The 19034-nt window shown below is 42.5% G+C and overlaps 1 protein-coding gene across 1 annotated transcript in view; it reads right to left on the reverse strand.

Annotated features, from left to right (window-relative positions):
• LOC309548878 (cysteine-rich secretory protein 2-like) overlaps positions 1–19034 on the reverse strand; it is a 146564-nt gene that overhangs the window by 39641 nt on the left and 87889 nt on the right. The window contains exon 6 of the mRNA XM_082248808.1: positions 6084–6181. Within this exon, the coding sequence (XP_082104934.1) occupies positions 6084–6181 (98 nt within the window). The remainder of the gene's footprint in view (positions 1–6083; positions 6182–19034) is intronic.

Raw genomic sequence — 19034 nt, forward strand, 5'->3', positions numbered from 1 at the left:
TTAGTTTGAAAGTTAGTGTTGCAGGGAGAGTTAGTGTGATGGTTAGTGTTAGGGTTAGTTTGAAAGTTAGTGTTGCAGGGAGAGTTAGTGTGATGGTTAGTGTTAGGGTTAGTTTGAAAGTTAGTGTTGCAGGGAGAGTTAGTGTGATGGTTAGTGTTAGGGTTAGTTTGAAAGTTAGTGTTGCAGGGAGAGTTAGTGTGATGGTTAGTGTTAGGGTTAGTTTGAAAGTTTGTGTTGTAGGGAGGGTTAGCGTGATGGTTAGTGTTAGGGTTAATTTGAAAGTTAGTGTTGCAGGGAGAGTTAGCGTGATGGTTAGTGTTAGGGTTAGTTTGAAAGTTAGTGTTGCAGGGAGGGTTAGTGTGATGGTTAGTGTTAGGGTTAATTTGAAAGTTAGTGTTGCAGGGAGGGTTAGCGTGATGGTTAGTGTTAGGGTTAATTTGAAAGTTAGTGTTGCAGGGAGAGTTAGTGTGATGGTTAGTGTTAGGGTTAGTTTGAAAGTTAGTGTTGCAGGGAGGGTTAGTGTGATGGTTAGTGTTAGGGTTAGTTTGAAAGTTAGTGTTGCAGGGAGAGTTAGTGTGATGGTTAGTGTTAGGGTTAGTTTGAAAGTTAGTGTTGCAGGGAGGGTTAGTGTGATGGTTAGTGTTAGGGTTAGTTTGAAAGTTAGTGTTGTAGGGAGAGTTAGTGTGATGGTTAGTGTTAGGGTTAGTTTGAAAGTTAGTGTTGCAGGGAGGGTTAGTGTGATGGTTAGTGTTAGGGTTAGTTTGAAAGTTAGTGTTGCAGGGAGAGTTAGTGTGATGGTTAGTGTTAGGGTTAGTTTGAAAGTTAGTGTTGCAGGGAGAGTTAGTGTGATGGTTAGTGTTAGGGTTAGTTTGAAAGTTAGTGTTGCAGGGAGAGTTAGTGTGATGGTTAGTGTTAGGGTTAGTTTGAAAGTTTGTGTTGTAGGGAGGGTTAGCGTGATGGTTAGTGTTAGGGTTAATTTGAAAGTTAGTGTTGCAGGGAGAGTTAGCGTGATGGTTAGTGTTAGGGTTAGTTTGAAAGTTAGTGTTGCAGGGAGAGTTAGTGTGATGGTTAGTGTTAGGGTTAGTTTGAAAGTTAGTGTTGCAGGGAGAGTTAGTGTGATGGTTAGTGTTAGGGTTAGTTTGAAAGTTTGTGTTGTAGGGAGGGTTAGCGTGATGGTTAGTGTTAGGGTTAATTTGAAAGTTAGTGTTGCAGGGAGAGTTAGCGTGATGGTTAGTGTTAGGGTTAGTTTGAAAGTTAGTGTTGCAGGGAGGGTTAGTGTGATGGTTAGTGTTAGGGTTAATTTGAAAGTTAGTGTTGCAGGGAGGGTTAGCGTGATGGTTAGTGTTAGGGTTAATTTGAAAGTTAGTGTTGCAGGGAGAGTTAGTGTGATGGTTAGTGTTAGGGTTAGTTTGAAAGTTAGTGTTGCAGGGAGGGTTAGTGTGATGGTTAGTGTTAGGGTTAGTTTGAAAGTTAGTGTTGCAGGGAGAGTTAGTGTGATGGTTAGTGTTAGGGTTAGTTTGAAAGTTAGTGTTGCAGGGAGGGTTAGTGTGATGGTTAGTGTTAGGGTTAGTTTGAAAGTTAGTGTTGTAGGGAGAGTTAGTGTGATGGTTAGTGTTAGGGTTAGTTTGAAAGTTAGTGTTGCAGGGAGGGTTAGTGTGATGGTTAGTGTTAGGGTTAGTTTGAAAGTTAGTGTTGCAGGGAGAGTTAGTGTGATGGTTAGTGTTAGGGTTAGTTTGAAAGTTAGTGTTGCAGGGAGAGTTAGTGTGATGGTTAGTGTTAGGGTTAGTTTGAAAGTTAGTGTTGCAGGGAGAGTTAGTGTGATGGTTAGTGTTAGGGTTAGTTTGAAAGTTTGTGTTGTAGGGAGGGTTAGCGTGATGGTTAGTGTTAGGGTTAATTTGAAAGTTAGTGTTGCAGGGAGAGTTAGCGTGATGGTTAGTGTTAGGGTTAGTTTGAAAGTTAGTGTTGCAGGGAGGGTTAGTGTGATGGTTAGTGTTAGGGTTAATTTGAAAGTTAGTGTTGCAGGGAGGGTTAGCGTGATGGTTAGTGTTAGGGTTAATTTGAAAGTTAGTGTTGCAGGGAGAGTTAGTGTGATGGTTAGTGTTAGGGTTAGTTTGAAAGTTAGTGTTGCAGGGAGGGTTAGTGTGATGGTTAGTGTTAGGGTTAGTTTGAAAGTTAGTGTTGCAGGGAGAGTTAGTGTGATGGTTAGTGTTAGGGTTAGTTTGAAAGTTAGTGTTGCAGGGAGGGTTAGTGTGATGGTTAGTGTTAGGGTTAGTTTGAAAGTTAGTGTTGTAGGGAGAGTTAGTGTGATGGTTAGTGTTAGGGTTAGTTTGAAAGTTAGTGTTGCAGGGAGGGTTAGTGTGATGGTTAGTGTTAGGGTTAGTTTGAAAGTTAGTGTTGCAGGGAGAGTTAGTGTGATGGTTAGTGTTAGGGTTAGTTTGAAAGTTAGTGTTGTAGGGAGAGTTAGTGTGATGGTTAGTGTTAGGGTTAGTTTGAAAGTTAGTGTTGCAGGGAGGGTTAGTGTGATGGTTAGTGTTAGGGTTAGTTTGAAAGTTAGTGTTGCAGGGAGAGTTAGTGTGATGGCTAGTGTTAGGGTTAGTTTGAAAGTTAGTGTTGCAGGGAGGGTTAGTGTGATGGTTAGTGTTAGGGTTAGTTTGAAAGTTAGTGTTGCAGGGAGGGTTAGTGTGATGGTTAGTGTTAGGGTTAGTTTGAAAGTTAGTGTTGCAGGGAGGGTTAGTGTGATGGTTAGTGTTAGGGTTAAATTGAAAGTTAGTGTTGCAGGGAGAGTTAGTGTGATGGTTAGTGTTAGGGTTAGTTTGAAAGTTAGTGTTGCAGGGAGGGTTAGTGTGATGGTTAGTGTTAGGGTTAAATTGAAAGTTAGTGTTGCAGGGAGGGTTAGTGTGATGGTTAGTGTTAGGGTTAGTTTGAAAGTTAGTGTTGCAGGGAGAGTTAGTGTGATGGTTAGTGTTAGGGTTAGTTTGAAAGTTAGTGTTGCAGGGAGAGTTAGTGTGATGGTTAGTGTTAGGGTTAGTTTGAAAGTTAGTGTTGCAGGGAGAGTTAGTGTGATGGTTAGTGTTAGGGTTAGTTTGAAAGTTAGTGTTGCAGGGAGAGTTAGTGTGATGGTTAGTGTTAGGGTTAGTTTGAAAGTTAGTGTTGCAGGGAGAGTTAGTGTGATGGTTAGTGTTAGGGTTAGTTTGAAAGTTAGTGTTGCAGGGAGAGTTAGTGTGATGGTTAGTGTTAGGGTTAGTTTGAAAGTTAGTGTTGCAGGGAGGGTTAGTGGGTGAGTTCTTAGAAATACAGTGAGGGGTTAGTGTGAAGGTTAGTGTTAAGGTTACAGGATGGGTTAGTGTAGTGGTATGTGATCCTGGGAGGTACCATCCCTGCTAATGTTTAACCATGTTAAACGGCTGTAGTGCATTTCTGCAAACTGCAAAACGCACTAAAAAATGCATACGTGTGAACCCAGCCTTAAGGTGGAAGCAGGGGAGGAAAGTGCAGGGCCGTTGAGACTTCTGATTTTACGTAGGCTACTGGAATCTGGCAAAGTCCCTTAAAAGGCATAGGCTCCTCGACTTGACTTCTCTCACACCTACATTTTATTTAGTGTATGTAACTTATGGAATATGCGCTCAATGCTGATTTGGTTGAAGTATGTAAATATGTATGTTAACTGCCTTCAGGAAATAGTTAAAGCAGAGGTGTCCAACCTGTGGCCCATGGGCCGCATGCGGCCCAGGACAGCTATGAATGTGGCCAATCAAAAAATTGTAAACTTGCTTAAAAATGTTACTTTTTGGGGGGCTTTTTGTAAAAATGCATTTACACCTATTGGACACATGTGGCCCAAGAAAAAATTTACAGTGTCTCCTTACTGGACTTTTATACGTTTTATCTTCCCAAAGAAAAATCTCCCACTCTTCACAATCACGCCTTATTCATGTCATCATTTTTCGGCACCACCTATATTTTTGAGCAACTATTTTCAAGGATGAGAGACACGAAGGGCAAAATATCTGATGAGCCCTTAAGAAATTAATTAAGAATTGCTACTCCATCTATCGAACCAGATATTGATGTGTTCGTTTATAAAAAATGGTGTTAAATATCGCATTTATTTTACTTTTACTTTTAATACAAAATATTACAAAAAATTAAGTATTAATAATCAGGTAGGTACATTATTACATCAGTGATCTGTCCAACTTTTTTCTGCTCATTACCTATCCTTATTGTTATTGTATTTTATGTGTGGCCTAAGACAATTCCTCTTCTTCCAATGTGGCTCTGGAAGGTCAAAGGTTTTAACACCCCTGAGTTAAAGGCTTCTGCTATGTAGACATATCTTTCTCCTAACCTCAAACTAGTAATGTCCTCTGGAAATAGATATGTGTGAGGCTGACATTGGGGTCCATAGCCGCAAGGCCTGAAAGAGGTATGGGATGGACAGCTAAGAGGGTGCTGGCTGGCCATGAACAGAGGAGCCTCTCGCTGTGTGCTCACACAAAATGGGAAGCTCCAGTGTGTACCCTTAGGATGATTCTGTGTCACTCTATAGCACCCTGGAAGGTCAAAGGAACCATACTGTGTCCAGACAGAAATGGGTTAAATACTATACCAGCTAGTTAGCTGTACTTGTGAAGATCATGCAGCCCAGCAAATGGTTCCTTTTACATTACAGTAGTAATACTGTCCACATGTTGTTTTTGATGGTAGGGATAGAAGCATTGTGAGACAATCACTTTGCATAGTGTTGCCAACCTATAATACATAGTAGTTGAGGTTGAATAAAGACTATAGTTCATCCAGTTCAACCTGTGTAGGTGCGTGTGGTTGCAATCGTTCCACATACCCCTGAATGTTCTGATCCTTGAGATGTATGTTCGAAAGTAGCCATACTTCCCGCAGTAACCACCTCTTGTGGCAGAGAATTCCACAGTCTTGTAGCCCTAACAGTGAAGAACCCCCTACATAGCCTGAGGTTAAAACGCTTCTCCTCTAATCGCATTGTATGGCCTCGTGTCCTCATGCAATCCATGCGAATGAATCGTTTTTTTTCTATGCTGAGATCACCGTTGAGGTATTTGTAAATTGCTATCATGTCCCCTCTCAGGCGCCTTTTCTCCAGAGAGAATAAATCAAGTGATTGTAAACGCTCTTCATAATTAAGGTCCTCCAATCCCCTTATTAGTTTAGTTGCTCTTCTATGCTTTTGGCATATAGGTTTGCAGGTAAAGTTATTTGGGTTTTTGGCCAGGCTTACCAAATAGAGCACAGAAAGGAGGGTTATGAGAAATAGCCCTTCTTAAACATGTTATTGCACTTGCACTATACTTATAGATAAATTAGAGAACCAGAACCTTTGCTAAGTGGAAGAGTGGGTTTTATAATAAAGTTGGCAGTACCTCCACCCAGGACAGGACCTCTGTGAACAGAGGGATATCCCTTTCTGGGAAATTAATCAGTAATCTAATCAAAGTAATTTGGAGCAGAGGAACTACTGCAACCGACATATAACATTACCATAAATATATAGATGTTTACCCGGTATAGAAATAATACAAGCTTTATATAAAAAAAAAGATTAAGTACATGCATCCAATGTACAAGCAGGTATTATTAGTAACGGGCTCAACAAGAGCCCTGGTGGTATTGTGCACATATACCCGGGTATATATAGTTATTTATAGAGATACCTCCAGAAATTTAATTTTGCAGTGAAGTTCAGTTGCAGGGGCGATGCAATCAATGTCTGTCTTTGGTGTTGTTTGGCTAAAACTGGAGGGTGCAAAATCTGGTGCAGCTCTGCATAGAAATCAATCAGCTTCCAAGTTTTATTGTCAAAGCTTAACTGAATAAGTTGAAGTTAGAAGCTGATTAGCTACCATGCACAGCTGTACCAGATATGGAGACCCTTATAACCCTGGATTCTACAGCACCTTTTCCATGGACATGTGGTCTCAGCTCCTCTCTTTTCATTTCCTCCTTCTAGGGTTTTTAACCCAACAACCCAGAGACAGGAAGTGCATACATAATATGTTTAGTTGGATTTCTGTTTAATAAAATAAAAATATATTAAATGTACTTACGCTGGGCAGTAATGACACACATAGATGAGAGTAGAGGAACTGTTGGAAGAACAGTGGGCTACAGCGCACCCAAGAAAATAGGAATGGTCCCATACAAGCTAGATGCATTAAGACATTAAAAACAAGCAATTACACTTTATAATGAAGTGAAGATTTAAGAGGTTTTATTTTTTTAAATTTTTATTAATATTATTGTTATGATTGGTCCATGAAAAAGACAACACAGTCAGTATCATACATAGTTTTCAACATATTAACCTAAAACAGTAAGGCATGTTTTTACCAAAATGCTATGGAAGAATGTTTATTTTAGCACTTTAAAGCAGAACTATGGGCAAAATGTGTTTTCCCTTCAATTCCTGTCCCGTAGTCAAAACAGGAAGTGAGAGGAAATCCCTCCAAAGTGAGGGAATCTCTGGTTGTCACCAGGGTCATCAGAAGTGTATGTGTTCCCATTGGAAGATTTGGGATTTTCTTCTACTTTCACTTTCCGTGTTAATGGTAAACATTACAAATAGAAAGGCTGGATCTTCCTTACAGGGGCTGTATTTATGTTAGCTTTATTGAAGAATAAAGCAAGACAACAATTGCAGAGAACTAAGCAATTCCAGGACTGGGTAGTCTTTGGTCTGGCTTCTTCCCACATCTACAAATGTTTGTGTTTTCTCTAAAATTGAATATTGCAATCAATTATTTTTTTTTTCTAATACTGTCTACACTTCATACCTTCATTATCAACTACTCCTGCCTTTACACTGGGTTGTTTTTTGCACTATTACACGTGGGATGTGATATTTAGGAGCTTTCTATTTGCTACTGGGACCACCCTTATTGAGCTTTACTGTTGCTGTTTTCCAACTTTTAGTATTTGTACATCCCTGACCACTGTGACACCCTGTCACCTTTTTGGATGTTTGCCTGTCTGGCTGGCCCCCTCCCCTCCAGAGCCCCCAGGGAAAACTACATGGATCGTTTGGGGATCTCTTTCTGTTTTCCTTCATCTTCATCTCCAATGAGGAGTCCTATGGGAACTATGAATCTGCTTGACTGTCCACTCTGGTTTGGAAGTTTGTTAGGGCTATTATATACATAATTGTATGTTTTGGTCTTTCTTCTCCATTTTTTGCCTGCTCCCCCCCAGTCCCCCCCTTTCTTCCTTTCTTATCCTTCCTTTCTGCTCTGAGGCTTAACAACTGTCTCTAATTTCAGGCATTTATATATGTTTCTCCTGAGGAAGCAAGCAGGGTCTCGCGAAACGCGTAGGAAAATTTTATCATATATATATTTAGACCTTGGATTGTCAGTCATATTTTGATTTATGTAACTATGGAAACCCATGCATATATCTATGTACTTATGTCTACTAGAATTATTTCAATTGTATGTACCAAAGTGTTTAAAATGTATTAAATTTTATACCTTGTGGTTTGTGTCTTACAAAGTACCTTGGACATTCTTCTTTTTTGTATTCATACATATCAGGACTAAGACAATTTCATGCTCCTCATATGCCAGCTCTCCTCTGTGTTGAATATTACAATCATACTTTAACTTTAAAATACTTTGTGTAATTGCTGCAAATTATTTTCTTTTAATAACCACTTCAATACAGGGCCAATTCTGTCACTTCTCACATATATGTAGAAATCTAATTTTTTTTTGCTAGAAAGTTACTTAGGACCCCCAAACTTTAAATATTTTTTAAGCAGAGGCCCTAGAGAATAAAATGGTGGGTGTTGCAATTTTTTTTATGTCACACAGTAATTTGCTTGTAAAAAATACACTTTAGTGAATTTGATTGCACAAAACACAATATAATACCCAATTGTTTGGTAAAATATAGAAAAATTATGTTACACTGAGTAGTTAGATACCTAACATGTTACTCTTTAAAATTGAGCACACTCATGGAACAGTGGCAAACTATAGTACTTAAAAATCTCCATAGGCGGCATTTACAGCTTACCAGTTTAGAGTTACACAACAGGTCTGGTGCTAAAATCATTGCTCTCACTATAACGTTCGCTGCAATAGCTGTGTGGTGCGAACATAATTTACATGCAGCTCCTCCATCAGCACCCCCCCCCCCCCAACACTTACAAAAGCCTGATCTCTATCCAGGGATGTGCATGAGAGTAGCGTCTTTTCTGGGCCATTGGCTCCTGCTCCTGTCAATCACAGCCAGTCAGGGGGGGAGCGGGGGTGAGGCTGAGCTGCACTCTCTGTGTCTTATGGAAACAGAGAGCGGGGCTCGGGAGTGAACACGCATAAGTGTCCCCATAGCAAGCGGTTTGCTATAGGGGCATTTAGCAGGGGGAAGAGGGCCAAAAGCACCGGCGGGGGACCGGACAAGAGGAGGATCGGGGCCGCTCTGTGTAAAACCAACTGCACAGAGCAGGTAAGTGTAACATGTTTGTTATTAAAAAAAATTGCCTTTAAAAACACTTTGCATTTTTTTTTTTACTACACTGTAGCCGTAATTGTTTTTTTAAATCTCTTTTATTGCTATTATAAGGACTGAACAACATCCCTTGTGAATGTATGGGTCTTGATAGGTCCTCTTTATAGAGAGATCTGGGGTCTGGGGCCCTCCAACCGATCTGGGTTTGATCAGATGCTTGTTGAAGCTGGTAACGACTTGTTTACATGAGACCGAAACTGGAAGTGACAGAACCCTTGTCAGTCCCGTTTCTGACATCACAAAGTGGGAGGAACAAAATTAGTGCCTCTTACTGTGTCCCAGGAACCAGATGCCATCGGTTGTATCCTTACCAGGTTCCCTGATCACATGGAAGAGCAGCAACAGGCGGCAGTGATGATTACTGTTACCTTAAAGGTAATCGCCAGCACTAAAAAAATTATAACTTGATCATTGCTGCAGCTGCAGTGAAGCCTGACATATCACCCTTCCAATCCAATGACGTACTAGTATGTCGCTGGACAGCTAATAATTAAAATATAATTTTGGCCTTCCTTTATAAAATTGTACTGCATCAGTTAATAACAGGAGCACAGATACAGTTGGTCCTACTTAGTGGCGGCTGGTGCTCGGTAATTCGGGGGGGGGGGGACAAACCAATGCACCCCCCTCCCCCGTCGGTCGGTCAGTCAGTCGGCAGGCAACACATCCCCCCGAATGGCCTGCCTCCTTACCTCCTCCTTCCTCCTGTCCGAGCCTGGGAGTGCTGGATGGCTGAGCCGCTGTACTTCTCCTCCAGCCATGTGTTTTCTGCCTCTTACTGGCCACTGGCCAGTAAGATCGCTTCACCTTTTTGCCAATCGGGAAAGGGGTCTCACAACCCTCTTCCTGATTGGCTGGGAGGAGTGTCAGTGTGACAATAGTGAATATTTATTCGCTATTGCCATACAAGTGGGTGAACTCAGGGTGCAGTGCTCTGCACCCCGAGCCCACCCTTTTTTGAAGCCTATTAGAGCCTCAGGGCTCTAATCATGTGCTTCAAAAAAAAATTCTCTATTGGAATCCATGCGTCCGGTGCCCTGCCTGTAGATTAGGGGGCCGGACGCATGGATAGGATGCCCCTGCGCCCCCAATGGATGGGCCGCCACTGGTCCTACCATTGAAGTCCACCTCATGCAACTTCCTGTAATAGGGTGACAACATTGCTGCACTGTTCCTAAAATCAGAGCAGCGTTAACATCCTCATACAGGCCTGGTTCACATCTATGCATATTTTACTGCATTTTTAGTTTTGCAGAATCACACTACAGTTCATTAAACATGGTTTCCTATGGGTCACATTTATCTCTGTGCATTTTATGGAAAAGGCCAGGGACTTTTTTCAGGTTTTTGGTTCCATAGATTTCAATAGATCCAAAGCGTGTATTGAAAAACGCAAAATGCACCTGGAATATGCATCAACTGCAACCTGCATAGGTGTGAACCAGGTTGTAGGGCTTTGCCCACACTACAGTGGGATGAGAAGATGTTGAAGGGGGCATGACCACCAACATTGTCACTGCTGATACTTTGCCTGTAGCTTGTCAATCAGCTCCCGGCCACACCCAATCCTAGATCTTTCTGGATTGAGTGCACTGCCTGAATTGCTAAAACCACCCCCACTGTGAGCTGCAGTGTCTGGGAGGGGAGAGCATGTAAAACACAAATGGAGGGGGGTTTGGATTAATTGGGATGAAGGAATTATCTTTTGTTTACTTTATAAGGCTTGTACATCCACTTGCAACTGGATCCTGTAATTAATTCATACAGGAGCCTTCAGTTGGTCTATACGGGTATGTTCACATACTGTAAATCCAGGCTGGGAACATGTGCATAATCGTACATGTTTCTAACCCACAGGAAAAACTCGCTGCTCTTTAGCAGAAAAGCAGGGGTGCCATTAAAGGGGTGAAGGCTAAAGGGTTTTTACCTTAATGCAATCTCTGCACCAAGATAAAAAAACTTTTATGTGCAGCTCGCTCTTCCAGCCACCCCCACCTCCCCACTCAAACCCTTACCTGAACCCAATCTCAACCCAGCACTGTGCTCGAGAACAGCTGCACTGCTCTCTGGCTTTTTTCTCACAGGACTAAGTGAGAGAAGCCATTGGCTTTTGCTGCTGTCAATCAAATCCTGTGACGAAAGAGTGGGCAGTGAGGCCGAGGCGCACTGTGCGTGTCGATAGACACACACAGCCTGACTCAGGATCAAGCAGCTTCCTATGGTGGGACACAAAGGGACACACCCTTATCATTCAGTTATGCTCACCTTTCATTTGTTCCCTGGCGGGTCTCTGCTGGTCCCATTCCTTCAGCTCCCAGGGCTCCACCTTCTGGTTAATCAGCTTTTGGTGTTTTGGCTCAGCCGATTTGTAAGTATGGGGTTCCCCCAATAGGGCCCCCTATTATTTGCTAGACAATATCTACCATTGTGATGTATATTCTTAAATTGATATTTTATCTTATAGACTCATTGTATACGCATCCACTCCTGAAGAAGTGAGCAATAGCTTGCAAAATGCGTTTTAAAGTTTAAAGGATGCCTATGTATTATCCTGTGTGCTGCCACGCAGCTTGAACTGTCTAGCAGTTGTTATTACATGTTATGTTATGCTATGTTATTGGTATCTTTCTTACACCCCTGCTGTTTCTGGCTAGTTGGTTGCTCCCACCTCCATTTTCCTGCTGTAACTCCCATTTTGTTTTGTTGTTATGAGGAGACTGCAGAGTGTGGAAGCTGTGTAACTTCATTGGAAATGTACCTATGGAAAAGCCTCTATGTTTATGCCTTTGCTAACTTGAAGCATAAAGAAGCATTGGAGAACACCTCTGGAGTCTTTATTCATTGAGTAAACTATCTGTTAAAGCCATCATTCAACCTGCTGCACACACTTACAGACTGGGTCTACAAGAAGGTCACAGGTACAATCGATGCTGAGACAGAACAGTAAATTTCCAATAATCCATCACACAGTTATCTCTGCAGCTTCAGAAAGTAAATTTCCAAGAAGTACTTGAAGTAAATTTCCATGAGTCACAGCTTCAGAAAGTAAATTTCCAATTATCCATCACACAGTTATCTCTGCAGCTTCAGAAAGTACATTTCCAGGAATATACAGCTTCAGAAAGTAAATTTCCATGAATCTGCAGCTTCAGAAACGTGAGTACCACACTTGCCTGTGTGTCACCAGAAGCATTACTCTGCATATGAAACCAGACACCTACTGAATGCTTCATTACTATTACAGCCTTCTGAGATGAGCATTCTGAGATGAGCCAGTCTGAACCAGTTTCAGCACTAGCTAGCTAGTGTAACAAATACCCAGCACCTCAGCCCAGCCTGCTTACTAACAGAAGTCACTACTTACAGAGCTGAGCTCTGGCAGATTTCTAACAAGACACCAGAAATACAGTACTTATTATGTCTGACAGAGATCTCACAGAGTTACCTGCATTTAGTCAAGATAAAGCAGACTCCTTACTTCATTCTTCTCGTCCTGTCAGAGCCCCTCATCCGTCCTTGAAGGCAAGGGAGGTTTATGAAGCAAGTAAGGAAGAAACATCTAGTAACCTGACTGCATTATGGGAAAATACTTTAAGTTGTATAACAGCCACTAATGAAACTAGCAACAATTCTGAGCAATTGAACACTGCTCTCTCAAGGGTTAAGAAGGCATTTGAGAATTATAAAAGACTTTCTGAGAAGTACTATTCCCTATTGTCACATTCCAACATAGAGGAAGCTGCATTGGAATTAAAGGACTTTACTTCTAATGACCAGCAGAGGCATAGCACATATCTTGAAGCAAAGGCACAGATAGAAGGTAGATTGGCACAGCTACATGAAACTACATCCTGTAACTCTGCTTCTTCCAGACACTCAGGAAAATCTTCTAGGTCTGCCCGCTCATATCATAAATCTTCTAAGTCATTGCGGTCCTGCTCTAAAAGGTCAATACTGAGCGACCAAATACTCAAAGCTCGCCAAAAGGTTGCAGTAGCCCAGGTTCAAGCCGCTTGCTCTGAAAAAGAAGCAGCCTTCAAGGCAGAAGCTAAACGAATACAAGCAGAAACAGAGGCTCAGCTAGAAATTCTTCAGAAGAATAGAGAAAAGGAAGTAGCGTTAGCACAGAGTTATCTGTCTTGGAACAAGCCCTATTGGAAGAAGGAGCAGCTTGTACCAGCTTGGCTGCTTGTCAAGACCCTGTTGAAAGGACCCTACAGTTTGTCTTAACTCAGAACCACGACAATACAGTCCCACCTACAGTTGGAGATTCTTCTCATAATCATCCAGCAAGTAGATCAGAAGACAATATGTCGCCAAAGCAAGCTGGTCAACTAGACACAGCTACTAACAGAGACACTCCACAACTACCGCACTTCACAAAATCAAGTGAATCAACCTACGCAGCTCATGTGCCACCACAACCCTATGTGCATAGAGATTACAAGGGCACAGCAGAAGACTACAGAATGAACTCTATACCCCCTTTGATACAGCTCTCTTTAACTTCAAATGCTCAGAGACCTTCAGACGACAGACCCTTACCTAGATTAAACCCATCTGCAACACCTTTCTCTTTACCTACCAGCCAACATCATATACCAACCATGGTCCAAGACGGCTCACCATCAGTACCCCCTGTGGCTATAAAAACTGAAGGCACTGACGTTGCAGAGTTCAGCAAGTATATGATTAGACGAGAGTTGATTACAACTGGACTGTCTAGATTTGATGACGGCCCAGAGAACTACAGGAGTTGGAGATCTACATTTAAGGCGGTAACCAAGAACTTGGACATTGAACCTCAAGCAGAACTTGACTTACTAATAAAGTGGTTGGGGCGTCAATCTTCAGAACAAGTAAAGAGACTTAAATCTGTCTTCATTTATAACTTTAAAGCAGGCCTTGATGCTGCCTGGTAACGTCTAGAACAAGACTATGGGAGCCCCGAAGTCATTGAATCTGCCCTATTCCAGAGACTAAACGACTTCCCTAAAATCTCTGTTAAGGACAATCATAAGCTTAGAGAGTTAGGTGACCTCCTTCAAGAACTTGAAATTGCTAAGTTAGATCCTAGTTTACCAGGTCTTAGCTATTTAGACACTGCTCAGGGCGTAAATCCTATTGTAGCAAAGTTGCCTAGTTATCTTCAGGGAAAGTGGACTAGTGTAGGATCAAAGTATAAGTATGAACATCATGTTTCCTTCCCTCCCTTTTCTTATTTCGCAGAGTTCGTGCGGAAGGTTGCAAGATCCAAGAATGACCCAAGCTTCTTCTATCCAGATACAACCACCATTCCTTTAAGTACTTTAAGGGGTATTGTCACCAACAGTAAATTCAAGGATTTAAGGCATCCTATTGCCGTGAGGAAGACCGCGATAGCATCCAACGTCTTAGCTACAGACATCAAAGCAAGCAATCTTAATCAACAGTGTCCTATTCATAATGCGCCACACTCTCTCTCCAAATGTCGTGCATTCAAGGACAAGCCTATTGAAGAACGCAAGTCATTTCTAAAAGAGCATAATATCTGTTTTAAGTGTTGTGCATCCTCCGATCATTTAGCTAGAGACTGTAAGATCGCCATCAGATGTTCTCTCTGCAACAGTGCCAAACATGTGGACGCTCTTCATTCAGACCTGTTCAAAAGGAAACCTTCACCCGGCAGCAACCCCAAGACTACATCAGATGATGGCGGGGAGAGAACTGAGCAATATGCCGACCCCGTAACCACAAGGTGTACAGAGGTATGTGGAGAAGGGCTTCATAGCAAGTCTTGTAGCAAGATATTTCTTGTAAGAGTTTTTCCTGAAGAATGTCCACAAAATTCCATGAAAATGTATGCCATACTCGATGATCAGAGCAATCGCTCATTGGCCAGTACAGAATTCTTTGACCTATTCAACATTCAAGGAGAGACCTGGTCCTATACCTTGCAGACATGTGCAGGAAAGGTCAATACTTCTGGAAGAAGAGCCCATGGCTTCATAGTCGCATCAGAATATGAGGACACAGAATTTCCTCTTCCAACGCTAATCGAATGTGATCAGCTACCGAACAACAGAGAAGAAATCCCCACACCAGAGGTTGCACGTCATCACCCTCATTTGAGCCACATTGCTAACTACATTCCACCACTTAACGAGGATGTTAAGATTTTGATTCTACTAGGGAGAGACATTCCTAGAGTTCATAAAATAAGAGAGTTATGTAACGGTCCAGATGATGCTCCTCAGGCCCAGAAACTTGATCTTGGATGGGTGATAATAGGAGAAGTCTGCTTAGACCAATCTCACAAGCTCTTGGATGTAGCTTCCTACAAAACTAATGTTACCTGTCAATTGATGAAATGTCCATCGCACTATATGTGAAGGAAAGACTTGATTTTAAGAACGAAGTTCCATATCAAGCACTCCAAAGCATTAACTGCAAGCTCACTTCTCAAAAGGACTTTGGTGATTCAGTGTACCAGACTACTTGTGATGACAATAACATTGCCCCTTCAGTCGAAGACAAGGAGTTCATCAAGATTTTGGATGAAGAGTTCTTCAAGGACAATTCCAACAGACCCAAGTTTTTAATGGACCAGTCTTCTACAAACTCAGAAGAAGATATTGATTTCCACCTGGAGGATCCAGATACTGATCCGGAAATCCGGCCTGAAGTTGTAGCATTGAGTTCCAACATCTGCTCAAGAAGAGGATGAAGATGACTCCACAGATATGGGGGATGGAGCTGATGAATGGATGCAGGCCAAGACTCTGGTTAAGCCTCCGGACCAGCTGGAACTAAGCGAGGCTGAACTTAAGGAGGAATTCACTCGTATCCTGACTGCAAACAACCCTCATGCCCCCCAGAACATTGTAAGGTACAGTTTTAAGGAACGGGCCTACAAACCCATTAGCATCGTGGACCAGCTGGCCGTACACTTCTCCCTGGATGGAAACATGTCACACAAAGACTCTGATGAAGCTCGGCGACAGGGGGCGAAGTTGGGAGTCATTGAAGAGACTCAGACCAACGACTCCACTGAGCCGGGAGACAAAGATACAGATGGATACTGACGCTCAGGCTAGTGAAGAATGGACAGAAGGTGAGGAAATACAATCCAGGAACAAGAAGGAGAGAAAACTGACCAACCAGTTCAATTATAGCGAGAGAGCGTCCCAGAGCATTAATAAACCCCTGCGGGAGCGAGCTTCTCAGACAGAGCCACCTCCAAGGGCCACCTTCTCTGCCACTGCAAACCAGTGGAAATTCAACCCACCACACGCTTCACACATGGGCGGAGCATGGGAACGTATGATTGGGATGGCAAGGCGCATACTGGATTCTATGTTGCTTGATGTGAGTTCTTCACGTCTTACCCATGAAGTACTTACTACATTACTTGCTGAGGTCGCAGCAATAATCAACTCAAGACCGCTGACAGCTGTATCCACAGACCCAGAATGTCCAACTGTTTTAACTCCAGCTGCATTATTGAGCCGGAAAATTGGACAGATCCCAGCGCCAAAGAGCATCTTTGATGAAAAGGACATATATAAACGTCAATGGAGATATGCTCAATACCTTGCAGATTGTTTCTGGGACAGATGGAGGAGAGAATACCTCACACTTCTTCAAGGACGTAAAAAGTGGCAAACCCAGAAGCCTAACTTAAAGAAAGGGGACCTGGTTCTTCTAAAAGACAAGCAAACCAATCGGATCCAGTGGCCATTTGGAGTTATTACAAAGGCCATTGCTAGTGATGATGGAAAGGTCCGAAGTGTGGAAGTCAGGATTGTAAAGGACGGGAGCCCAAAAACCTTCCTGAGACCAGTCACTGAGACAGTCCTAATTATGCCTGCTTCCAAAAATTCTGATTCAGTGTTATGTGAAGGAGTCACTTAGATCTCTAGCATAGTTAGCTTAGAGGAGAGGGCTACATAGCATTCTACTGTATGCAATGTTAATTGTATGTTTATGGAAAATAATTGTGTAGTGGTATCTCACGATACCAGGCGGGGAGTGTGCTGCCACACAGCTTTACTGTCTAGCAGTTGTTATTACATGTTATGTTATGCTATGTTATTGGTATCTTCCTTACACCCCTGCTGTTTCTGGCTAGTTGGTTGCTCCCACCTCCATTTTCCTGCTGTAACTCCCATTTTGTTTTGTTGTTATGAGGAGACTGCAGAGTTTGGAAGCTGTGTAACTTCATTGGAAATTGACCTATGGAAAAGCCTCTATGTTTATGCCTTTGCTAACTTGAAGCATAAAGAAGCATTGGAGAACACCTCTAGAGTCTTTATTCATTGAGTAAACTATCTGTTAAAGCCATCATTCAACCTGCTGCACACACTTACAGACTGGGTCTACAAGGAGGTCACAGGTACAATCGATGCTGAGACAGAACATCCTGTATCCAAGATTGTAAAGTATTTCAAGCATCAATGTAACATGTATTTATCAAATCAATCAAATCAATTTGGGATTTATGTCCATGCATTTTATGTATGATGAGTGTTATATACCTTTAATACCTTAAGAAGCCATGTTTATTCCATATATATATCTACTGGCCTCATGTGTTCACCTCAGGGTCCCAGGGTGAAATTATGTTTTGTTGTATGTATCTATAGGGATGGAGGGGTGTCATTGGTCACACCAGACCACTTTTTTATTTTTGCACGGAGAAGAGGAGGAGCCGAGAGTGCCGGTGGGGGACCCCAGAAAAGAAACATTGGGGCTCCTCTGTGCAAAACCTTGCATGTTTTTTATTTAAACCTTTTCAACCACTTGCCGAACAGGCTTTTTCTGCCACTTTTTGTTTACAAGGTTAAATCTAATTTTTTTGCTAGAAAATTTATTATAACCCCCAAACATTGTACTTTTTTTTTTTTTTTTGCAGAGACCCTAGGGAATAAAATGGAGATTGTTACAAATTTTTAGTCACATGGTATTTGCGCAGCGGTTTTGCAAACCCAATTTTTTTGTATAATGTGAAAGATGATGTTACGCTGAGTAAATAGATACCTAATGCTTCTCGCTTTAAAATTATGCATGCTTGTGAAATGGCGACAAACTACGGTACTTAAAAATCTCCATAGGCGACAATTTAAACACTTACAGAGGCAGTCTAACACTAGAATTATTGCTCTCGCTCTAACGTTCGCGGAGATACCTCACATGTGTGGTTCGAATACAGTTTACGTATGCTCGTGCGACATACGTATGCATTAGCTTTCTGTGTTCAGGGATTTTTCCCCTCCCCCGCATTTCTCGCGGGTATGGCAGCCTTTAAATGATTGGGCTGCTGTACCTGTGATGTGCACATGCAATAGTGTGAACCAAGGCCTAAACTGAATTCAAGGAATTTAGCCACAATTTTAATATGTGCCAGCATACTGGGAGTAAGGTCTAAAGAGAACGAGCATGCCACCTCCTTGACTTATCTCTTTTATTTACATCTGGCATTTTCTGGTAGCTCTGGGAGTACACCCACCCAGGGTTCTTAAAGGGGACATTGCTGTCTTCTCCACAAAACAGCTATGCCCACATCTTCCCCCTGCTGCCACATTTACAGAAGGCATTGTATTCTGTGAAAGGGTCCAAATAACACAAAGCGCTGTGATTGGGCAGAAGGGGGCACAGCAACTGCATGCAACTATACAGCTACAGGAGCTGAGACCAGAAGCTCTATAAATCTGTGAGTTGTATCTAAAAGTGCTAAGTCCATGAAGTCACATGCACGTGTCACTGTGTGGCTCCTCAGCCTGCTCATCCACCCCAACACCACTATGTTGCCACTGAGAGGAGTGCAGGGGTGTGCGGTTCCCATCCAGCCTCTTTATTTTCACCCCTATGCTGTACTGCACTGTAAGGCAGAGCTGCTGGTTGCGTGTTTTCTCTCAGTCTTCCTGGACAAACGAATCCAGATCGGGACCGGTCTACTGAGGAGAGCAAAGGGTACTGACCTATTGCTGGGGTCTATGCTCAACATCTGAGAGGCCGGAGTCAAGGAGAGGAACTGAGGGGACCTGCTGTTGTGCCTGTCCACCTAGGTACCACAGGTAGAGAGGACAGACCTGTATCGGAGTCTGCCAAAGCTGCCCCAGAGACTGAGCTTGAGAGAGAGAGCCACTGCACCTCCAGGATTCCAGCTGAGAGTCTGCACCCTCTGTGAGGATCTGGGACCTGACTTCTGAAGCCTGCTGACCACCAAGCCATTGAGATCAAACTAGTCTCCTGCCAGGAAAGGTGAGCTAAACTACACATCCTAAACTCTTGCCATACATGTTAAATGCTATGGAGACTGCTCTTACCCAGCTGCTATTCTACATTCATCACCAACATTCTTAAGGGGACAGTGCACCACCCGCAGAAAGACCCCACGAAAGTCAGCCACCTTTAACCATTGGGTGCTAGGTACCTCCCATCACCTGCAAGGGGTACTTCATATTCTACTTTCCACTGTTGATGGGGTTATACGTGAAGTGCGCACACAT

Source organism: Pelophylax lessonae (genome assembly GCF_965119305.1).
Source record: "Pelophylax lessonae genome assembly, chromosome: 3".
NCBI classification, from domain to species: Eukaryota; Metazoa; Chordata; class Amphibia; order Anura; family Ranidae; genus Pelophylax; species Pelophylax lessonae.